The sequence below is a fragment of the Babylonia areolata genome, chromosome 18, assembly GCF_041734735.1.
Source record: "Babylonia areolata isolate BAREFJ2019XMU chromosome 18, ASM4173473v1, whole genome shotgun sequence".
NCBI classification, from domain to species: Eukaryota; Metazoa; Mollusca; class Gastropoda; order Neogastropoda; family Buccinidae; genus Babylonia; species Babylonia areolata.
The window spans coordinates 31,214,792-31,237,184 of record NC_134893.1 but is presented as its reverse complement, the minus strand read 5'-3'; the positions used below and the strand labels follow the sequence as shown (position 1 = coordinate 31,237,184).

The 22,393-nt window shown below is 45.3% G+C and overlaps 1 protein-coding gene across 4 annotated transcripts in view; it reads right to left on the bottom strand.

Moving 5' to 3' along the window:
• The window catches only part of LOC143292657 (netrin receptor UNC5C-like), a 137,763-nt gene that overhangs the window by 58,239 nt on the left and 57,131 nt on the right, over positions 1-22,393 (bottom strand). For all 4 annotated transcript variants that reach the window (XM_076603150.1, XM_076603154.1, XM_076603151.1 and 1 more), the window contains 5 exons: positions 21,022-21,232; positions 10,038-10,141; positions 8,408-8,588; positions 6,572-6,739; positions 932-982 (listed from right to left, as the gene is read on the bottom strand). In XM_076603150.1, the coding sequence (XP_076459265.1) occupies positions 932-982; positions 6,572-6,739; positions 8,408-8,588; positions 10,038-10,141; positions 21,022-21,232 (715 nt within the window). The remainder of the gene's footprint in view (positions 1-931; positions 983-6,571; positions 6,740-8,407; positions 8,589-10,037; positions 10,142-21,021; positions 21,233-22,393) is intronic.

The window sequence follows — 22,393 nt, the reverse complement described above, 5'->3', positions numbered from 1 at the left end:
ACTGTACGAACTTCCCAATACCACCACCACCGACACCACGTAAGCAATCTCATCCAGAGGTCAGTCAAGCTAATACCACACACATACACAGAGGGTCTTGTCTGGGCAGTCTGCCAGATGGTGGTGGCAGACAAATCAGCTTCTGAATGTTTTATGTGCCGTAAGTACTGACTGACGTTCCTATTCTGCCCCTCTGGACTCCCCCCCCCCTACCTACCTCCTTCCCGCGTCATTCCCTTCGTCCACTCCCACCCCCCGAATCCATCCCGCCCTCCCTGTCGTCTCCCTGCTCCCTTCTCCCTTTTTTCATTCATCGAATAAAAGGAATGGAGACGGACGGGGGAGCCTGGCATCTGGTCGGGTAATCTTCTGGGATGGTGGGGTTTGTCTGTGGTGCGGTATTGGAAGAAGACCAAAGAAGAAGTGCAAAGAAGCAAAAGTTTTGTCTGTTTTGCTTAATAAATAACGGGAAATGAATGGTATAGAAAAGAAGTAGTTTTCCACTGTCATCAGTCTTCTTTCATTTGTTGTTTGATGCCAATAGCCGACGCAGAAGATCGTAATTACAAGGGTGGCGCCGTTCTTTTGTTAAACCACACTGCGACGGACGGACAGACAGAACACACACACACACACACACAACACACACACACACACACACACACACACCACACACACACACACATACACATACACACACACACACACTTACAACTATGATTCTCCATGCAACGGGATCCATAGACAAGTGTCTGCGAGAAGCGGGGAGAGAGAGACACACATAGAGAGAGAGACACACATAGAGAGAGAGAGAGAGAGAGAGAGAGAGATGGAAATATAGGGAGGAAGGAGAGTGGGGGGTAGACAGACGGATGGACGGACAGACAGACGGACATAAAGGATTCACCCAGTCCAGTTCCATCTCCCTTACCCTGGTTCTTGTCTCTGGAGACCGGGGTTTTGGAAGGCATATCCCTGGACTCTGCACGTTCAAAACACATTGGTTACAATCAATCCAAATGGTCGTCCCTGGCAATATTCTGTAGAAAAAATCACTTTCAAAAGAAAACAATTATACTTGCAGACAGAAAAAAAGGAAAAAAAGAAGAAGTAAAAAATGGTACTGTAGCGACGCAATCTCCTTGGGGAGAAAAGCCAGAATTTCGCACTGAGAAAGATGTTGTGACATAGTAACACAGTACAACACAATACAATGCATTACATTACAACACAATGCAATGAGCACTGAGCAATGGACCTTTCTCAAAAACATTTTTGGGGTTTTTGTCTAGCTCCCAAATTTCTGGGCGAAGTTGTTTGGTGTCTGTTTAAAGATTCTGAAAAATACGCCATTCTTAATCATTGTGTGTGTGTGCATGTTTATATATATATATATATATAATCTGTCTCTGTGTCTCTGTGTGTCTATGTGTATGTGTGTGTATGCATGCGTCCGCGCGTGTGTATGTGTATGTTTTGAGTGTATATATGCGTGCGCGCGCGCATGCGTATGTGTGTTTACTTTCTTAATTCAGGTAAAGAATTGCTGCCATACATCAAAATAATAAAGGCACTATACTCTAACAAAAGTGATGGTTTAGTGCAGCGATTGAACGTGACTTGCCGTGGCGGCTTTACCGAACTGTATGCTGATCTCACTGAGATCCTGGTAAAGTGTTTAATAATGAAACATGACATGAACAGCTTGACTAAAACATCAGGACATGTTTAAAACAGGAAAACGCGCAATATATTTTCTTCCGTTTCTTTGCAAGTTTGTCAAGTTGAACTGAATGTGCAAAAATACGAGAAAAAACCCAAATCACTACAAAAACAAAGAAATAAAGAAAAAAAAAAGCACCAGAAAGTCAGAAACAAAAAAGTAGAACAATGAAATACCAATCAATCAAACAAAATAAAAACGAGACAATGCAGTAGTAATAATAAAAAATTTTTTTTAAAAGAGAGCCAAAAAAAAAAGGTTGTGAGCTGCCAGCATTGATTTACAATTGTTTATGATTTAGCTCCACCCGATACTACCCAGTCAACGTCATACATCCATTATCCGTGGGAAGAAACACACACAAAAAACCTGGTGGTAACGAGACTTGCAGAGCTACCCCGCTCGCAAAGGGAGGGAAGGGGGGGAGGAGAAGGGAAGAAGAGGTGAAGGAGTTCGGGGGAAGGGGAGGAGGCCGGCCGATTGTTTTGTTTTGTTGCCAGTTTTCCAACAACCGCAGACAAAGAGAACTCGACCGCGAATGGAAGGAAGACAGGGGGGAGAAACGGGGACTCAAGTCCACTCAGTTCTAGAGAAACTCCTCATTCATTCAGTCTGCTCTGTGAGGACCACAGTCTGGGAGGTACAGTCTGGGAACCGGCTGGGCGTCGTAGAAAAATACCCAAAGACTTCCAGGCATGCAATGCTATATGCTATGCCTATAGGCTGTTGCAGTCAAGTTCTGTGACGTTAGCTCTCCATTCTGTGATCTTCTGTCTGTCATACTCATTCAGCTTGTAGTTGTGGCTCTCTCTTTCTCAGTGTTTTCTACAAGTATGATAAACAAAAAAGGGAGTGGTGAGAGCCGCAGTAGTCGAGATGCATTATGAAAGAAAAGACAAGACCGGCTTGACAGTATAGCCGGAAAGGGGAAGCTGGGTAAGGAAATGAGTCTCTCTCTCTCTCTCTCTCTCTCTCTAACATACATACACAAACACACACACACACACACACGCACGCACACACGCATCCACACACCAGACACAGACACACACATACCAGACACAGACATACAGACACGCACACAGACACACACACACACACACACCAGACACAGACGCACATACACTGACGCACAGAATACAGACACACCTCATACCCACCCACCCACCCACACCAGACACCAGTCGGTATAACGACCCCCCGACAAAAAACAAACAAACAAAAAACAAAAAATCCACCAAAGAAAGAACGAAAGAAAGGCAGTGCAGCGTGGTGGGGAAGAATGAAGGAAGTAAGGGAAGGGCAACACTGGGGCTGTATAGAAGGAACAAAGGCAGACGATTCTCTGCAGCCTAGCCGTCCCCGGGAGGATACCACGGCAACACGATCAGAGGAGACAGGGAAGATGCAGGCGCTGCCAACTCCCATTGCACAACTGAAGACTAGAGACAGTTAGTTGAAAAAAATTTTTTTTAAAGGAGCGGGAGCAACCAGGACACGAACCCAGGTCCCTTCCTGTGGGTCACACGTCTGCCGCTTCAAGGACGGCAGTCTGAGGAGTGGGTGGGGCGGGGTGGGGATAGTGGGGTTGGAGGGACGGGGGGTGGTGCGAGGCAGGTGCAGGTGCAGGGAGGGTAGGGGGTGGGGGAGTCATGTGCGTTAGCGGGGGGTGTTGCGGGAAAGGAGTGCAGTTTGTTGTCACGCTGCATGATGCCATCTCTCTCTCTCTCTCTCCCTCTCTCTCTCTCACACACGCCCTCAGACGCTCTCTTTCTCACTCTAGCCGAGCTCTCCCACACAGCGGCAACCGAAGGGTAGATAAAGGAAGTGAAGTGGTCGAGTGGAAATAAATGGAGATAAAAACTAGGTGGGCGGGCAGACGACCCGAGAGAAGGTGGGAGGATGGACGGATAAGTGAACGGAGGGAGGTGAGGAAGAAGACGGAGAAAACAGAGAGTGAGGGAGACTGATAGGAAGAGAGTCAGACAGACAGACAGACAGACTGACCGAGACTGACAGAGAAAGAAAGCAATCCATACAGATAGTAACAGGCAGACAGGCAGAGCATTTGTCATTAAAAAGCATCACGAATAAAGCATAACGTAGATACAGAAGTTGATAACAGTGAAGACAGACAGGAATAAAAGAAATGTACCGGAAAAAGGAAGAAGAACGCATTAATATCGAACAAAATCAAAAAACGAGAAACAAAGAAAAATATATGTGTTGGAACATCCCACTGATGATGGTGCTCGTCTCCGTCGAATTCACAGATGGACAAAGACGTCCAGCATTACAATTACATGGGTCGTTTTTGAATACCATACAATAGAATCACTCGCGAAATACACTGCTGAAGCAAATAATCTTCGAACGGTATTAATGGTGTCAATCCCTGCATTACGCAGATAAAAAGACAAAATGGGGAAAAACAGAATTGTTTCTGTTTTCATGACTTCCCAAAAATGGATGGTCCAGAGGTTGTTTATTGGGACACTAAACTGTTTCCAGGCTCAGTTGTTTTATTGTTTTCACCGTTGTTCTTTTAAGTTGCACCCGCATGCCAGAAGAGCAAATGAATTTGCGATTTTTAACTTCAATCCTATGTCTTTCTCTCTCAATATATCATTAATCCGCAGACCACTGTATCCCCCATCCACCCCTCCCATTTACCTGTTCCCTAAGCAGTTAACAGTTTGTAAGAAAACAGAACCAAACCTCATTTATGTACATTTTGACACACTAAATAGCTCACTGGCTAACCATATGGCTGCGGTGCGCACTTTGTTCGTTTGATTTAAAAGCACGAAAAGTACAAACGCAATGAAAGAAAGACACAAATTCTGCTCATCTGGCGGGAAACGCATGTCTCCACGAGACAGATGACGAACAGCTGCCAGACAATGTCTGACACTCACGACGAACTTGCCAGTTTTAGCATCATCTTCCCTCCCAGCGCATCAACAAACCCCAGCCGGATAGGTGCATCACCTGTACCCTATCTGTCGGGGGTAATCAGCCCTTGCAGGTGGGACGTACGTCGTAAACCTTAACTGCCCCTCCATCACAGGGGGCTGAAGAGTCTTCAATCCACGAAAGGCCGAGGTTTCTGAAGGAAGGAGAAGAGTGTTAGCCAACCACACGTGATCGAGATTTCCGCTCTCCCGGGGGAAAGCAGCGACAGTACACGCGGGCAAGCAAACTAAATGTTGATCTATCCCCAGTGAACAAACAGTCAATTTCTTGGCCACTGTATCTAGTTGAAGAGACTGATAAGACAACGGGGGAAGGTGTTGACGGGGCTCCTCACTGACCCCCTTGACTATCGCCTTTATTGCCCGCACAGGTGACGGCGCTGTCCACCTCCCTCTCTCTCTCTCTCTCTCTCCCCGCTGACCAGAGAAACGATGTCCGAGTGTTGACGCGTCCCCATAAACTACTCAGTTGAGCTAGGAACCTCGTTTGTCTTCCGCTTATCAGGGCCAGGTGGGTGCAGGTGTCAACACCCGATCCGTCAGTCCTGACCCTACCCGCGGAGTAAGTGAAGTGGGGGAAGCCTGATAGTGATTTTATTACAAACCTGATAGTGATTTTATTACAAACCTGATAGTGATTTTATTACAAACCTGATAGTGGTTTTATTACAAACCTGATAGTGATTTTATTACAAACCTGATAGTGATTTTATTACAAACCTGATAGTGATTTTATTATAAGCCTAATAGTGAGTTTTTAACTCTGACCGAGATACCGGTCCCAGTTCCATGGATGCATCAAAACTTGCGGACTGATTCATGTACACTACTACTGTCACGACGTATCTGCTGAAATTAGAGAAAGGGAAAAAGACCGATGTCTGACCTTCGCTAAACTCAAAGAAATACTGAGAGAGAGAGAGAGAGAGAGAGAGGGAGAGAGAGAGAGAGAGACGAAGGAAACCGATTATATACCAACCAGAACTAATCGAACGGTCGAATGGTAATTATAACTGTTCAGATAACCAAAACGACCAAACAATCTATGACTGGAAATAATTCCAGTTCACCCAATGGCTGCCGCTATGAATCTACCTCCCACTCCATACAGACATACGCACGCGTGGCACACCACATTAAAATAAACATAGAGTGACAGATCGAGCTTGTGTGGGCCATGTGTGGGTACTCTTCAAGGCTGTTTCTGTGAGAGGGCGCGAGTGCAGAGCGAAAATGGAACAGCAAAAACTCTGTTTCTGAAGCCGTCTGTCAATGTTTAAGACCTCGTCTGAAGACTAAACTTCGCGCGCGTAAGCACATTCGCGCTGACAGAGACAGAGACAGAGAGAGAGAGAGAGAGAATAGGAATGTCAATGACAACTGTTTTGCTTTGTTGTTCATTCAGCGTCATAACTCTCTTCAAACAAGAGTGTGAGAGAGAATCAAACATACTTGTGAACACATCTCGTACAGATTGCATGATCACTGAGAGAGGTGGGAGAAGCAGATAAAAACAGAGAGAGAGAGGGAGGGAGACTTGGCCAATATAACGTTATTCAAAACGAATCACATTTTCATGAAAAAACAACAAAAATACTGCATTTCCATTGCTTTGAACTGCAGCTTAGTTTTTGTGCTCACACACACACACACACACACACACCCCTGTCAGAGACAGGTGGGTGGAGTAGAGGGAAACGAATGACAACGACTATTGTTTTTATCCCCTGCATTGCTTCACAGCGTTCAAAACACATACCGGTTAAGAAAATAAATGTAACATATTAACATGACAAAACAAACAAACAAAGAACAACAGAAAGCGGAACGTAATCACACACCCCGGGTGGATATGGGACAATGGCACACTCACCCGGACAGAGAGAGGTGCAGTCCTGGAAGGCCTGGGCGGGCCCGGCACACGCCTTGCCCCCGTTCAGAGGGGCCGGGTGGTCACAGATACGGGTACGACTCTTCTTCCCTTCCCCGCACGTCACGGAGCAGTGCGACCACTCTGTCCACCCCGACCACCCGCCGTCCACTGCAATTTGCCCATAGTGGGATGATTAAACTTCATTAAAGTAATGATAAAGGTACATACCCGTCCTCGTCACCCCACTTCACCATACGATCATTCTAGCATTAACTAACCATTCACTTTTCCTCGTCTACATCAGTACTTTTCAAGGGAGGAACTCCTCAACACGTACATAGTAAACGAAACGTAAGTCCAGAAGCTTTCGATCTAAAGTGCTTGTCTGTCCAGAAAAGTCTCTCGTAAAGTCATTTTATCGTCCATATGCCAAAAACATGGTATTGGAACGCAATTCGTTCGGACACCACTACTGTCTGACGTCACGTTTGCAGCTTGAACTCGTAGCTAGAGAGAATATAGCACGTGACAAGTGTGAATCATTCCTTTCATGACCAAGTACAAGAATCCAACTGCTGGAAGTACAAAAACGCTTTCATGAAAATTGAAAGGATCATGAAGCATTATGGAAATGGTACCGCGTGTTCTGTCATATGAAAATCCGTTGTACCACTGAAAACTTCCTGAAAGTGACTTTCACATCAAGATAAACTCGCTCTGTTCCGGTGGGGACTTTCTTCCACAAACATCTCACACTGATGATGATGATGGTGATGATGATGATTATGATGATAATGAAAACAAAGACATTGACTGTTACTTACGCAGTAGTTATGCACTATCACCCACAGATACAAATACATTAAACAAATGAGAAAAATAGAGGAAGGAAAGAAAAATCAATGGGAACAAAAACTGAACGAAAGGAAATTAAAGAAAAACAGAATGAGAACGAAGGCAAAAATAAAGATGACAGTAAAGAAGAGAACGAAAACGAAAAAAAGTAGGAAAAAGCAAACGCAAGAAAAGAACAAAAACAGAATAAGTCAAGTTACAAGAAAAGGTTAAGAATCTTGAAAGGAAAGAGAAGGAAGAAAATTAATTAAATGATAAAGGGTAAATCAGGAAAAAAAAGAACGGAAGTAATAAAAACAAATGGACCAAAAAGAAAAAGAAAAAAAGAAATTTTCAATAAACGAAGAAGCAAACACAGAACCAAAAAGGAACATCGTCAAAACACAGACTAACATTTCATTCCCGCTACATACTGCCACCCAATATTAGCTGACAGTAGTTAAAAGACAGAAAGAGGAAAGAGTTGTCGCTACTTGAATCCTTCCAAAGAAAAAAAACCTCATGTTCGCAAAAGAAACTGATAATTGCAGAAGATCAAATACGCACGTTGCAGATCCTGTTATCCATGTCAGCGTTCGGTGGGTTATGGAAACATGAACATACACAGCATACACCCCCCCCCCCCCCGCCCCCGAAAACGGAGTGTGGCTGCCCACATGGCGAGGAAAACAAACAAAACGTTCATACACGTAAAATGTTACATGTATGTCTAACGCTCATACACGTAAAATGTTACATGTATGTCTAAGTGCGTATGTGTGCTTGGCTAAAATCTGATTGAATGACACAGGAAACGAATGATGAACGCCCAATTGCAGCCATCAGTCGGCTCTACCCTGGAAGGTAGCCTTGTGTGCAAATGACCCCGTGTTTGTAAAGCGCTTAGAGTTTGGTCTCCGACCGAGGATAGGAACTATATAAGTATCCACGTCATTCATCCATTCAATCACTCATAATCATCCACTCGACACGAGCACTGACCGTAGACGAGCAGCGTGGCGGAGTCGGACAGACGTCTGGAGGCCAGGTTGACGGCTCCACACGTGTAGTTGCCGCTGTCCTGAAGGCGGGCCTGGTTGATGATCAGGCTGCCCTCACTGGAGATGATCAGGTTGTAGTCCCTGTGCACCTTCAGCTCCACGTTGTCCTTCAGCCAGAACACCTGGACAATGCACACGTACACCTGAGACAAGCCATGCCAACAACTATCACAAACCATACACGGTTTTCTTTTAACTTGGGCAAAGTGTACAACAGGTACTTAGTTAACAAGTACATATCAGGTATTTCAGCTCCATGTTGTCTTTCAGCCAGAATACCTTCCACAGCCAAAAGACGGGTTTCTTATTTACCTGAGTATTGGACAAGGTGTATTACATACAGGTATTTACATTTATCAGAACAGATCAGGTTGTGGTCCTCAGATATTTCAGCTCCACGTTGGGGTCAGGCCACAACAGCTGCCACAACTAACACCAAGTTTTCTTTTAGCCTGAGCGTTGTGCAAGGTACACGACAGGTTCATTAATAAACCAGAACAGATCATGTAGTACCTGGGTATTTCAGTTTCGCGTTGTGTTTATGCTATAACACCCGTGACAACCCATACGTGGTTTCTTATTAGTCTGGGCAAAGTGTACAGGAAGTACTTATTTCAGTTTCTGTTTCAAGGACGCATCGGAGGAAGCGGAATGACCAGTACCCTACATCAGACCTTGAGATACTTTAACCAGAACAAATCAGCTTGTAGTCACAGTGATTTCCACGCTGTCATTCATCAAGAGTACCTTACACAACGAAAACACATCTTACCTTTAAGTATTGGGTGAGGCTTACTATAACGAGATCAGATCAAGATGCAGTTCCTATTAACTTTCATCTCAGTGTTGTTCCTCGGCTAGAGTACATTACATACACCGAACAAAACGTTTCCTTTAAAAAGAATCGTGTTTTGTGTAACATTTGTCAGAACAGGTGAAGTAGTAACCTTCAGGATAAAGCGCGCAACTACAAGGCCACGATCCTGGAATCAAATCAAGCACGGATAAGGATATCCAAGAGAATTGGTTTAGGTCGCAAAATTTACTTGTACCTATTGACAGAGTTTATTAGTGGTCGTTGTTCTCGTTTATGGAAAGATCAGAATTAACAACAAAAAACAACAACAAAGCAAAACAAAAGGAAACCACCTGTAGCATTCACTTTGAATTAGATTGGCTGACACAACATTAACAACATCATCCATCCTCCTGTTCCTCATATCAATCATCGTTATCGTTATTATCATTGATACACATATTGTGCTGCAAATCTGTATTCAGCTCATAGTGCTTGTATGCTAAACAAAAGGAGGAAGGTGGGAGATCGGCACACAGGCAAGCGCCAGTTCACTCCCAGTTCACACGAACACAACTACCAACCCACTACGCGTCTGCACACACACACACACACACACACACACACACACACACACACACACATACACACACACACACACACACACACACACACACACACCACACCACACCAAATGCAAACATAAATACACACACAAATACACAATCACACGCGTGCTGTGTTGACAAAAACATATGGAGGAAGGTACACCTACCGTTGGTAAAGGCTTCCCTTCTGGCGGCAGACACTGCAGCGTAACTGTAGCCTGTGCAGCCACACGGGAGCTCATGGGTATCCTTTGAAACCGCTTCTTCAGATCTGCACATCAAATAGGTATCGCTAATTCAACAGAAGCTGATAAAACAAACACGAAGGACTGGTGTGGGTCTCGCGGTTTGTTCTGATTGTTTCCTGTCTGTTGGTGTGACTGCCAAGCACAATGTGTGTGTGTGTTTGAAGATATCTGCCATCCCGCCTCTGCCTTTCCTCTCTTCTCGTGTGTTGATGTAACGCCGAGAACGGCAAGGACCGCTGGTCGGAAGATTAGGCGTCGGCCTACATCCGTTTATCCTTGTAAAATTAACGTTTGTCCCTTCTCTCGTTCCTGTCTGTCGATCTGTTTGGTCTGTTGGTGTGGCTGGTTCATGTAAGGAAGCACTGTCAAGAGGTTTCTGCCATGACAGTATGACCTTAATACAGTCGTATGACTTACTTCAGTATAATTTTCAATGCTTTTGCTAATGAACATTTTAGGAGACTATTTCTCGCTCTTTTACGTTCTCCGTTTGAGTTTTAGTCATTTGTTAATGAGGCATGTTTTGAACTTGTTTTTTCAGTAAAGCAAGACAACAGAAAAGAAAGAAAAGAAAAAGGTCTGTAAATATAACTGGTTTAAGTATCGCTGATTCAGCAAAAGCTGATAAAACAAACACCAAGGATCGGTGTCTCACCATTTGTTTGAACGGTTTCCTATCTGTCGGTGTGATTGCCAAGCACAATGCGTGTGTCTGTCTGAAGATCTATACCATCCCCCCCCAGCCCCCCCGGTCCCCCCCGACCCCCCATCCCTTCTCTTTTTTTCCGTGTTGATCTAACGCAAGGAACAGCAAGGACCAGTCTTTTTCTTCTTTGCTCTTTTCTTGTTCCTATCTACCCATGAGTTTGGTCTGCCCGCCTGTCTTATTTTTGTGCTGCCCTTCAGTAATATTACACCACAAGCTCCATGCTAGTTTGGTTGATGAAGGGTAAGAAGTACTTGTAAGCATAACTTGTAAGTGGAGTGATGGCCAACAGGAAACGCGTCCGCCTAGGAAGCGAGAAAATCTGAGCGCGCTGGTTCGAATCACGGCTCAGCCGCCGATATTTCCTCCCCTTCCACTAGATCTTGAGTGGTGGTCTGGACGCTGGTCATTCGGATGAGACGATAAACCGAGGTCCCGTGCGCAGCATGGACTTAGCGCACGTAATAGAACCCACGGCAACAAAAGTGTTGTTCCTGGCAAAATTCTGTAGAAAAATCCACTTCGACTGGAAAAACAAATAAAATTGCACGCAGGAAAAACTACAAAAAATGGGTGGCGCTATCAATGTAGCGACGCGCTCTCCCTGGGGAGAGCAGGCCGAATTTTACACAGAGAAGTCTGTTGTGACAAAAAGAGAAATACAATACAATACAATACAATACGATGTCAGAGATTTTACTATGAGAGTATGAACATTAGCTGGATGCTTGAGAAAAAATACAATTTTCAATGAAAATTTTTTCCCCTTTTATCCCTGTTCATTTTATTTGCTCTTTTAAGTTTTTGATTATTTTTTTGTTTATGTGATCAAGACTTAAGTTTGAAAGCGGAAAGAAAAAGGAACCTGTGAACTCTTTAAAGTGACGTGGCAGTCAGCTGAGCCACGAACAAAGTGAAATGAATAAAAGCAACAAGAATCGTCAATGAATAACATCGTTCTACATGTCCTGTAATCAATCCCATTCCTTTTATCGATCTATCGGCCTGTTCTGATGGCATGCTGAGCCAAAGAGTTGCAGTAACAGCAGAAAGGGCATTGAGCAGGATGTTTTTATTGCATGCTTGATAGGATACCGCACATGGAAATAATGCTTCGCAATTCAAGACGAGCGTCCATGCATACACAATGTGAAGGACAATGGTTGAAGCAAGCCAAGACAGACAAATGTAAAAGCCGACGAGTAAAACCATATTTTGGCTGGATGGTCACGCGCGGAAATAAAGCGAACTCAGATCGAGACGGAACACATGTGCAAACTGACAATGCTGATGTATCATGGGTGGCAAGCAACAAAGCTGTGAATTGGATATTTTCGTTTCAAACCTGCACTTGGTACGCACTATATTTCAAATGCTTTGTATATCTATATGATTCATAATGTTTATCAAAATTTTAATGAATGCCATCTGCAGTACTGCGGAAGAGAAAAAACTTCTTTCAAACAGTTGTTTTCAGTGGACAATGAAATCATCTTGAATCAACATGGTATCTGTGTGTGTGTGTGTGTGTGTGTGTGTGTGTGTGTGTGTGTGTGTGTGTGTGTGTGTGTGTGTGTGTGTGTGTGTGTGTGTGAGCCCGCGTGCGTGGGCATGTGTGCGCGCGTTCATGCCTGAGTGTGTTGACCATTAATATAACGTTTATTAACTAAATTGTCGGTGTGTGCGCGTGCGTGTGTGTGAACGTTCATGTGTGCGTGCAGCTGCCAACTTGTATATGTATGAGTGTGTGAGTTTGTGAAGAAGAAAGGCACTGAGGGTGGACAAGCAGTGAGTCTTGACCACGAGATCAGTCCTCACCAGAGAGAAGTGGAGTGATTTACTTACCACCAAATCTCCCATAAATCTAATTCAAGTGAACGTAAGAAATGCCAGAGTATAACAGTCATTTAAAAAGAAAGAAAGAAAGAAAAAAGATATCTCAAAAGAGGAGATACAAATATGACAGAAATTTAAGGCGGAGGAGTAGCGACAACTGCCCTGCCGAGCATCGCTCTAAAACTGCACAGCGACCAGTTCTCCACAGAAAATTACACAGTCCTGTTCTTTGATAACAAGTCTGCCTTCCTGTCTGTCTTCCCTCAAGTACAGAGTGTGTGGAAGAGAGAGAGAGAGAGAGAGAGAGAGAGAGAGAGAGAGAGAGAGAGAGAAGAAAATCAAACCACAGCCATGTCATTTTTCATGCAAAACAGTAGCTGGGAAAGGTCTGGCTTATTGTGTTGGAAACCCTTTGACAGTGGAAGGGAGGAAGCCGGGTAGATTTGGAAGAAGCATTCATCAACATCATACAACACGGGTCGTTCATCATCGTTAGCAGGGGTTCTTTCCGCACGCGCACAGCATGCTCCGAGACATTAGTAACTGCTCAAGACATTCTAAGGCCTGGAGAAAACGGATTGCCCTTTCGAAGAGAGAGAGAGAGAGGGGGGTGGGGGTGGGGAGGAGAGAGACATTGTGAGTAGGAAGGAAGGAATGGGGGTGTACGGAAGTAAACGATCGAGAAAGTGTGTGGGGGTGGGGGTGGGAACTGGATGCAAGGAGTGAGACATGGGGTTAAGACAAAGAGAAGGAGAGAGAGGGAGAGAGAGAGAGAGAGAGAGAGAGGGAGAGAGAGAGAGAGAGGAGGGCACAGAAAGAAAGAGACAGGTTCGGGGAGAGGGGATGGAGGAGAAAGGGAGGAGGCAAGCTAGTGGTTATGGCAGGGCCGTGTCGAACTACTGATGACTGTGAAGAGAATACAGGATTCTGAAAACACACACACACACACACACTATTCTACTGTCCAGAGTTAAGGCCCTTTAGACTAGGGGGAAGAAAGAGAGAGAGGGAGCGATAGGTAAGAGGAGAGACAGATAGATGGCAGGAGGGAAGGATAGCGGGAGAGGACAGAGCACACTTCTTCTTCTTCTTCTGCGTTCACTCGCATGCACACGAGTGGGCTTACGTGTATGACCGTTTTTACCCCGCCATGTAGGCAGCCATACTCCGTTTTCGGGGGTGTGCATGCTGGGTATGTTCTTGTTTCCATAACGAACGCTGACATGGATTACAGGATCTGCAACGTGCGTATTTGATCTTCTGCTTGCATATACACACGAAGGGGGTTCAGGCGCTAGCAGGTCTGCACATATGTTGACCTGGGAGATCGTAAAAATCTCCACCCTTTACCCACCAGGCGCCATCACCGTGATTCGAACCCGGGACTCTCAGACTGACAGTCCAACGCTTTAACCACTCGGCTATTGCGCCCGTCACACAGAGCACACAGACAGAGAATGTCTTCTGCGCTGACCATTACAAAGTCATATCTGAGAAAGTGTACGGGAGACCGCATTTATACATATCCTAATTGTTACATATGAAGGCACTGGTGTATATTGTTACATATGAAGGCACTGGTGTATACTAATAAAAGCTTTCTATCAAAACGGATGCGACATCACACATCAGAATTCAATCCCGTTTGTCACGAATACCCCCCATGTGGATACATCCCGTTTCGCAACCCGACAGGAACCATCTGCACGATCTATGAGAGAAATGCACGCAAACATGGCGCGCACCACCCGGATCGCATCCAATCCCATGCCCCCCCAATCCCCTTTACACACGCATACACAAGCACTCACGCACGCACGCACGCACAGCCCTCCTTCGCCAACTCCAAGTTCCCGGTCTCTCCCGTGCGGGACGCTAAAGCTGTTTGCTAGACCTTTCAATGACCCCGAGTTAACGATCCTCGGGCTTACTATTCATAGATCCAAGACCTCAGCCATGAACAACCTGACCCTAAGGGCGTCAGCCAAGAAGTCAATGAAACTCCACTCCACTCATTCATAGCTGGGAACAGACTGCAACTTAAAGGGAGGTGTAGGAAGGAGGACTGGCAGGGGGGTGGTTGGTGGGGGATGGGGGGCGCGGGTGAGGGGGGGAGAAAGAATATCGACAGATCCTTCACAGATTTATTTCTGGCCTAGCCAATGAGCTTCCCTGAGGATCTACTGGTTACTGGGCAGATTAAGATTAAATCACCCACAGGGCAATGACCTCATTCCTCCCCATTCCCTTGTGAGCAGGTTGTATAGATAAAAAAAAAAAATCAACATTGATTTTATCATCAGCATTGTTGGTGTTTTGTGCCAGGTCATGCCGTGCGATCGAAGTGCCGCCCACCTCCCTCTCACGCCCCTCTGCTCACTTCTGTCTGTCTCATTAAAAAAAAAAAAAATTCGTAAAACATGAAATATAAAAAAAACCGCCAGCGCCAGTCATAAGTTAAAATATTTTATCTTGTTATTTTGTTCACCTGCACAAAGAAGATGAAACGTATTCATTAGGGTTGACTTTTACAAGTACATAAAACTGAATACCACGCACGTAATGGATTATAGTGTTGGAGAATGTGAAAATCGTTCATTACCAGCGTCAAATGTTAAACAAATTCGCAAAATAATGTTTTTATTGCCTTCGAACTCTGCTGTGGGAATTAGAACATTAACGTCATCCACGCGCAACTTTGGTTGATGCAGTCGCCACAGCTTGTCACGTTTAGGGACTGCTGGCCTGTTTTTTATGTGACAGTTATTAATGGTTAGTCTGCTTCTCTTTGGGTCTCTCTGTATCCGTCTCTATGTTTCTGTATCTCTTTCTGTCTGTCTGTCTCTGTCTGAATAAGTGATTATTCTGTCTCTGACCATGTCTTTTTTTCTGGTTAGTCCTTGTATACAAAGAATGTAAGACATGATCACGAATAATAATGAACGGTGCCTGAAAACTGGCGCCGTATTATTCGTCATGTGACAAAACGCGCGCGCGCGCGCGTATGTGTGTGTGTGTGTGTGTGTGTGTGTGTGTGTGTGTGTGTGTGTGTGTGTGTGTGTGTGTGTGTGTGTGTGTGTGTGCGTGTGTAAGTATATATTTCTCATCATACCACAAATATTCACTTCAGAGAAAATTATACGACAAAATCAATTCATTTATTCATTTATGTGAACTATGTCTTCATGTGCACTATGTCTTCTATTTCCTTATGAGAGTGACTTCCCACATTGTCTTTAGCCAATGGCTGAATAATGTCATTGCCATGATGTTTGTATGTTTTCGATTTTGTCAACATCGCAAACAAACTTTCCGTAATTACACTGTCTGATTTGACAGCCAATGACGGGCTAACAATCACGAGGTTGTTTTGTTGTTGTTGCTGCTGCTGTTCTTGTAATTGTCGCTATTGTTGTCGTTGTTGTTGTTGGGATGGAAGGATGAAAATACCGGGCCTTTCTGAACCTAAATCAGAGACCTCCGGCTTTGCTGAGACGTCAACACTTCGGAACAGATCGAGAATGTGACCGTATTCGGACAGCAGATGCGCGCGACACAGGCCATTGTTCCTCTAAATGGCGGGACAAAGGTCTACGCCACACGGCCCGCTCTGTTAGTTGGTTGCGCATCTGGTTTGGACGGACAGACAGTCGCTCTGTGTTTCTGTGTTGTGGACCACGGCGCAAGGCCGCCTTCCAGAACCGTTCGCGATCAGATGTGGTAAACCGACCACCTGCGACTGCAACAAGATGGTTTATATATATTTATATATATATATATATATATATATATATATATATATATATATATATAATAAACAATTTCAGATTTGATTTATAGTCCTAATCCACTGACTGCTGAGCCTTGGTGAAGAAAGATCAGCGTGGCATGAATTCTGAGTGAGGTTACTGTTTTGTGTCGGTTTTGCTGAACAAACGACATGCGATCCCAAGAGGAAGAAGTCCAAATATAATGATGGTGACTGACACTGACCTGTAAGCATCTGTCTGGTGACAGCCCTTCACTTACCAGTATACTCATCAGCAGCAGTCAAGGGGTTGAGTTATCTGCAGCATACTTCAGTTCTTATCCAGACGGTATCTCCCAGCACACCGAGTCCGAAGGGAAGCTGATTAGCCTGACACACATTGGGGTCAAAGCCAGGGTGGCAGAAATCATTCCCTCATTACGAAGATGCTTTTCGTTAGCGACGCACCGCATGCAGAAACCCTCGGAAGACTGACTGGCCGCATTTGGGTTTGCGTGCAGTGGGCTGGCACTATGCATTCTCTGATTCAAGGCTATCTGAAAAGGGGGCATGAAATGGTGTGACAACCCGATGGTTGATACTGATACCGTGAGGCAGTGGCCAGGAATCGTGACTTGTGACAGAACGCCGTGCACAGGAAGATGCGATGAGTTTCAGGTTTTCAAGAAGGCGTCACTGCATTCGGACAAATCCATATACGTTACACCGCACCTGCTAAGCAGGTGACTGACAGCAACATAACCAAGCGCGCTAGTCAGACCTTGAGTGCGTGCATATATATATGTGTGTGTGTGTGTGTGTGTATATATATATATATATATATATGTGTGTGTGTGTGTGTGTGTGTGTGTGTGTGTGTGTGTGTGTGTACCTATCAAAAGTGGATTTCTTCTACAGAATTTTGCCAGATCACAACACTTACACTGCCATGATGAGACCAACGAAAGGGTGAGGAGAAAAGCCAAAGGCAGACAACAAAAGGAAGCGACAGAAACACAGCGCAGCATCCTCTGCACCAGTTCTGCTCCATCTGCACACTGTGCGCCAGGAACCGCGGTTCTCGCGTAGGACTGTACAGCCACAGCAGACACTGTATTTCAAAAAGCTGACTCCACAGCAGAGCTCATCGGCACGGTCTCTGGAGACAAAACTTTGCCAGTGATGATGATGATGATGACAGCCCGCGGAAATATGGAAACGACTTAGCCATCGCCAATTTTGAGGAAACGTTTATGGTCTCCGGAGAAACGTGTCTGAGCTGAAAGGTCAAAGGTATGACCATCGCTGAATCGATCACGGACATGTTTCTTTTCAGATTACTCAAGCCTGTTTACTTTCTGTTTGGGAAAGCTTTCAGGGAACACATGATGGATGCCAGGAACTTTTTCTGCGTGTTTTCGTGCAGATTCATGCTTGTCGCTGGAGTCTTGCCGCCATTTTTCAATCTGACCTAAAAACATTCTTGTTTCTGGATCAAGGCACGGAGCTATTCTGTTATCCGTTCCCGTCCGAACTGCTCCTTTAAAGCCAGCTCAAATATAAATTTCTCTTGCTGAGCTGTTTCTTTGCTTTGTTTCTTGTTGTTGCCCTTGCGGTCATCCTCAGTCTCAGTCCTGTATCGCGCTTTCACTTGGAAACGGCTGTGTATCGATGTCACAGTGTGTACGGCACTATATATACCAGTCTTAATGGCTCATTCAAACCCGTACGCATGTGAGGATTTTGTTTGTGTGTTGTTGTTTTTGTTGTTGTTTTTTCTGTGGAAGGGTATTTGTTTTCTTTTTGTTTTATTTGACTGTCTGTCTTGTCTATCTATCTCTGTCTCTGTCTCTCTCCGTCTCTGTCTCTCTGAAAGGTTAGGAGCTAGCGTTATCGTGACCAGGATCAGCGCTTGTTTTTTTTCATACAATAAGTGATAGTTTTTATGAACAGAAAAATGCATGCGGAAAATAAATACACATTTCCTCATCTCCCCGTGATAAGTTACGCGTGTGCACAAATTCACAGACACTCACACACACACACACACACACACACACACACACACACACCGCGTTATAACGGAGACACCCGATACCCCTTCCAGACAACAGCTGGCTGGTGGCGGCGGCCTTTTCACCCGACGACCAAAACAGACCGGGCGAGGAAACCCTAGGCGATCCCCGACACCCCCAGAGAGACAATTACACGCACAAATGGAATGACCAATCCACCCCCAGCATATAGTCATTCTTTCTGCTCGCTCGCTCACACACACACCCGGCGAATGACACATCTCTCAGCATGCCTCCATCCCTACCCCGCCTCTTCACTTCTCAGCTTGCTCCGCGTAGCAGCCAGGGGATGCATTTCAGTGGAATTGGTTTTCATATCATAAATATTTTACACCTCATCACGGTGAAATTAACACTGGCGAGAAGCGATGGGCCCCCGGGGCGAGAGAGAGGTGAAGGAGGGGAGAGGGGGAAGGGAGGAGGCAGGCGGCCAGGTAAACAGGGCGGTCGCTCCCCCAGCTCCCCCAGCGCCCCTCCCTAACCCGTGCACGCCACCCCCCTTTCCAAGCGACGCTAATGAACAGATGCGTGGGTCCTGGCGGTGTCTTTGAACTTCAGTCCCGCGAAGCTTATCTCGGTGGCGAGCTGTGTGCGTGATACTGTCAATCATTTTGGTTCTGCGTTTAAAGAATTTAACAGACGATGTGGAGGTTTTATTTTTCATATTGTTTTCTTTTGTGTGGGTTTTTTTTCCGTTCAACCCTCGCGTGCTGTAAACTTCGTCCTCTGTATATACTCTCTACCCCCTCCCCCCAGCTCCCCACTCCGCGCCCCCTCCCCCATCTCTCTCTCTCTGTTTTTTTAAATTTTATTTTGTCTTGTCTGTCTGCCCTCTCCCTCTCTCCCCCCCTCCCCCTCTCTCCCTTTCCCCTTCTCCCGATCTCCTGATCATTACCAGTACGATCTTTCTGGAAATGAAAACAAAGCTACTACCAGATGCCTGCAAAATCGATGACACTTGTTTAATGAAAAGAAATTAATATTTTCGCTGACCGGTACAAAACAAATGCATCTGGAGACACTCGTCACAAAACCGCCCGTGTTTATCTGCACGGTCCATCCGCAGTTTGGGTGTGTCTTTCCCTCTGCCTTGGCTCATTCCATTTGACATAACATGGTGAGTTGTTTCCATGCATTCATTTCACCGTTATAATTATGTAAGGATTAGACGTAGTGAATACGACCAGAGGCTGATCATGTGGGTGATAAAGACAGAATAATTCTGTTTAATGCCTTCCGTAGTTTCTTATTATTGTCGAATATATTCTTCAAAGATCATAAGGATATGGAAATAGGAAAACGAAAGTAGCCCACTAAAAATCTGATAAAATGATGCCAGCATCTGCCCCCTAAGCTCCATCCCATCCTCCCCACTCACTCTCCAATCGAACTCAAGTCTTTGTTGTCATTCCTTTGATCTGTATGAATCTGCTTTGACCGAATAACGAAATTATCACTTCACAGGTTCATGCACAAGATACAGAAAGCACGTTATCTGGACAACACACGCAAACACACCAACAATAACTATTTCTTTGGGACTTAAATGTCACCTCGATGTGGACAGCAACTTGTCCCTTCTCCATCCCATATCATGCCAGGGTGAGTACACTCATCCTAAACGCTATGGTGGACACGTTAGGCCAAAGCGACAAAGCCCCTTGACTTGCCTGGATTTGGATATGGGAGGGATCATTTCAAATGGTGGGATGAACTGTTACCAACAAACACATGAAGGTGACCTGATGTGGGTATATAACCGTTTTATAAAGGCAAGGAAGCACTTACCCCAAAACAAATCAAGGGGACATGCCACCTTGATGTCGGTAGAACCATATTAAAGGTAAGGGTGGAAAGTTATCCCAAAGCAAATCAGGTGAACTTCCCACATGCCACCTGGATGTGGGTACAATTATTTGAAAGACTAAAGTGGAAAGGAGTGGAAAGTTACCCAAAAACATTTAAAGGGGAACTAATCACGTGCCAACTGTATGTAGGTACAATCATTTTAAAGGTAACGGCGCAGAGCTACCCCAAAACATTTAAAGGGGAACTACTCACGTGCCACCTGGATGTGGGTACAATCATGTTGAAGGCTAGGGTGGAAAGTGGAAAGTTACCCTCCAAGACAAATCAACGGGGACCTCTCACATGCAATACGAACGTGGGCATAATCATTTTGATTAAAGGCTAAGGTGAAAAGCTACCCCCCTTGCCTCCCCCCTTCCTGCCCCCTCCCCCCCCAACCCCCCAAAAAAGAAACAAATCAAGGGGACCACTCACATGCCACAGAGATATGGGTACAATCAATTTAACTAAAGGCTGTGGTGAAAAACTACCCCCAAAGCAAATCATGGGGGACTGCACATATGCCACCTGCATGCAGGTACGATCATTTATGTAAGGCTATGGCGGACAGTTACCCTAAACAAACCAACGGGGACCACTCACATGCCACCTGGATGTGGGCACACTCACGTTGAAGACTGGGGTGGAAAGTTACCCCCAAACAAAATGTAATCAAGGGGGACCACTCACATGCCACCTGGATGTGGGCCTTGGCGCTGCCGACACGCTGAGGGTTGGTGGCCCCCTGCACGTTGTTCCAGGCAAAGCACTGACACCAGTAGCCGTCGTCACCATAGTAGTCCTCCACCTCGTCCCGCGTCACCTGCACGCTGCTCTGCAACGTCTTGCGGCCGCTCACCTGGTCGATCAGCTCCAGGCTCGTCGTCTGCTTCGGGGGCACCTGCAAGAGGAGGCCGCGTCTTGGTTCACCAGGTCAACCACACGGACACTGATTTATATGTGATTAAAGACGGGTTTTGTAATTTACAGGACGTTTGAAAACAACAGTGTATATTCAAGCAAATTATTTCCGGACATCTTAAAACACTAATCGAATTCTTCTTGTGCAGTTCAGACTTGCATGCTGTTTCTTGGGCACCTGCAGCACCGTGAGGATCGCGGGAAAGGTGAGAGAGGCAAGGGAGGGGAAGTGAGGGTGAAAGACAGGAAAGAAAAACAGACAAGGGGGAGAAAGAGAGGGGACGAAACGAAACGAAACTAAACGGATTTTTTATTTCACAGGGGCAACAGAATAGTAAACACAAGTACTTTTTTTTTACATACCTTGTGTGGGTGGGAGGGTTAGGGGAGGGCTCGAGGGAGGAGATACGCAGAAAGACACTGACACTGACACTTTTATTGCCTATCACTTTGAAGCGATCCTTGCAAATACAAACACAAACACAATTTCGTAATTTTACAGACGCACACAGTATAATCAATATAAGCAGACGAAATCGCTTTTAACAGTGTAAGAAAAACATAACTTTTTTGGACTGTAACTGAGCCGTTTGAAGACAGAACGTCAAATCTTGACGATGGAAACTTGTGAGGAATGTCCGCTTTGCACAGTTCGCCATGGGTAATTCACCGATTGTGTCTGACATTTTCAGTAATGACTTTAACCACGTCCAGACTGCTCTGTCTGATATGTCATGATAAATACAAAAATATACCTCATCATACAATTTCAGCTTCTTCTTCGCACTTCACCAGCCTCATACAGATTTACAGAGGGAGAAAGAGAGACAGGGAGTTAGAGAGACAGAGAGAATGAGAGAGAGAGAGACAGGGAGAGAGACACAGGACAGAGAGAGAGAGAGAGAGAGAGAATAAGAGTATGTTTATGATCATGCGCAGTTCCCGCTTTTGATTCTCTATTACATTGTGTCCATGTGTGCGTGTGCGTGTGTGTGTGTGTGTGTGTGTGTGTGTGTGTACCTGTGTGTGTGTGTGTGTGTGTGTGTGTGTGTGTGTGTGTGTGTGTCTGTACCTGTGTGTCTGTACCTGTGTGTGTGTGTGAGTGTGTATGTGTTGAAATGTAAGTGACATTGTCATTATC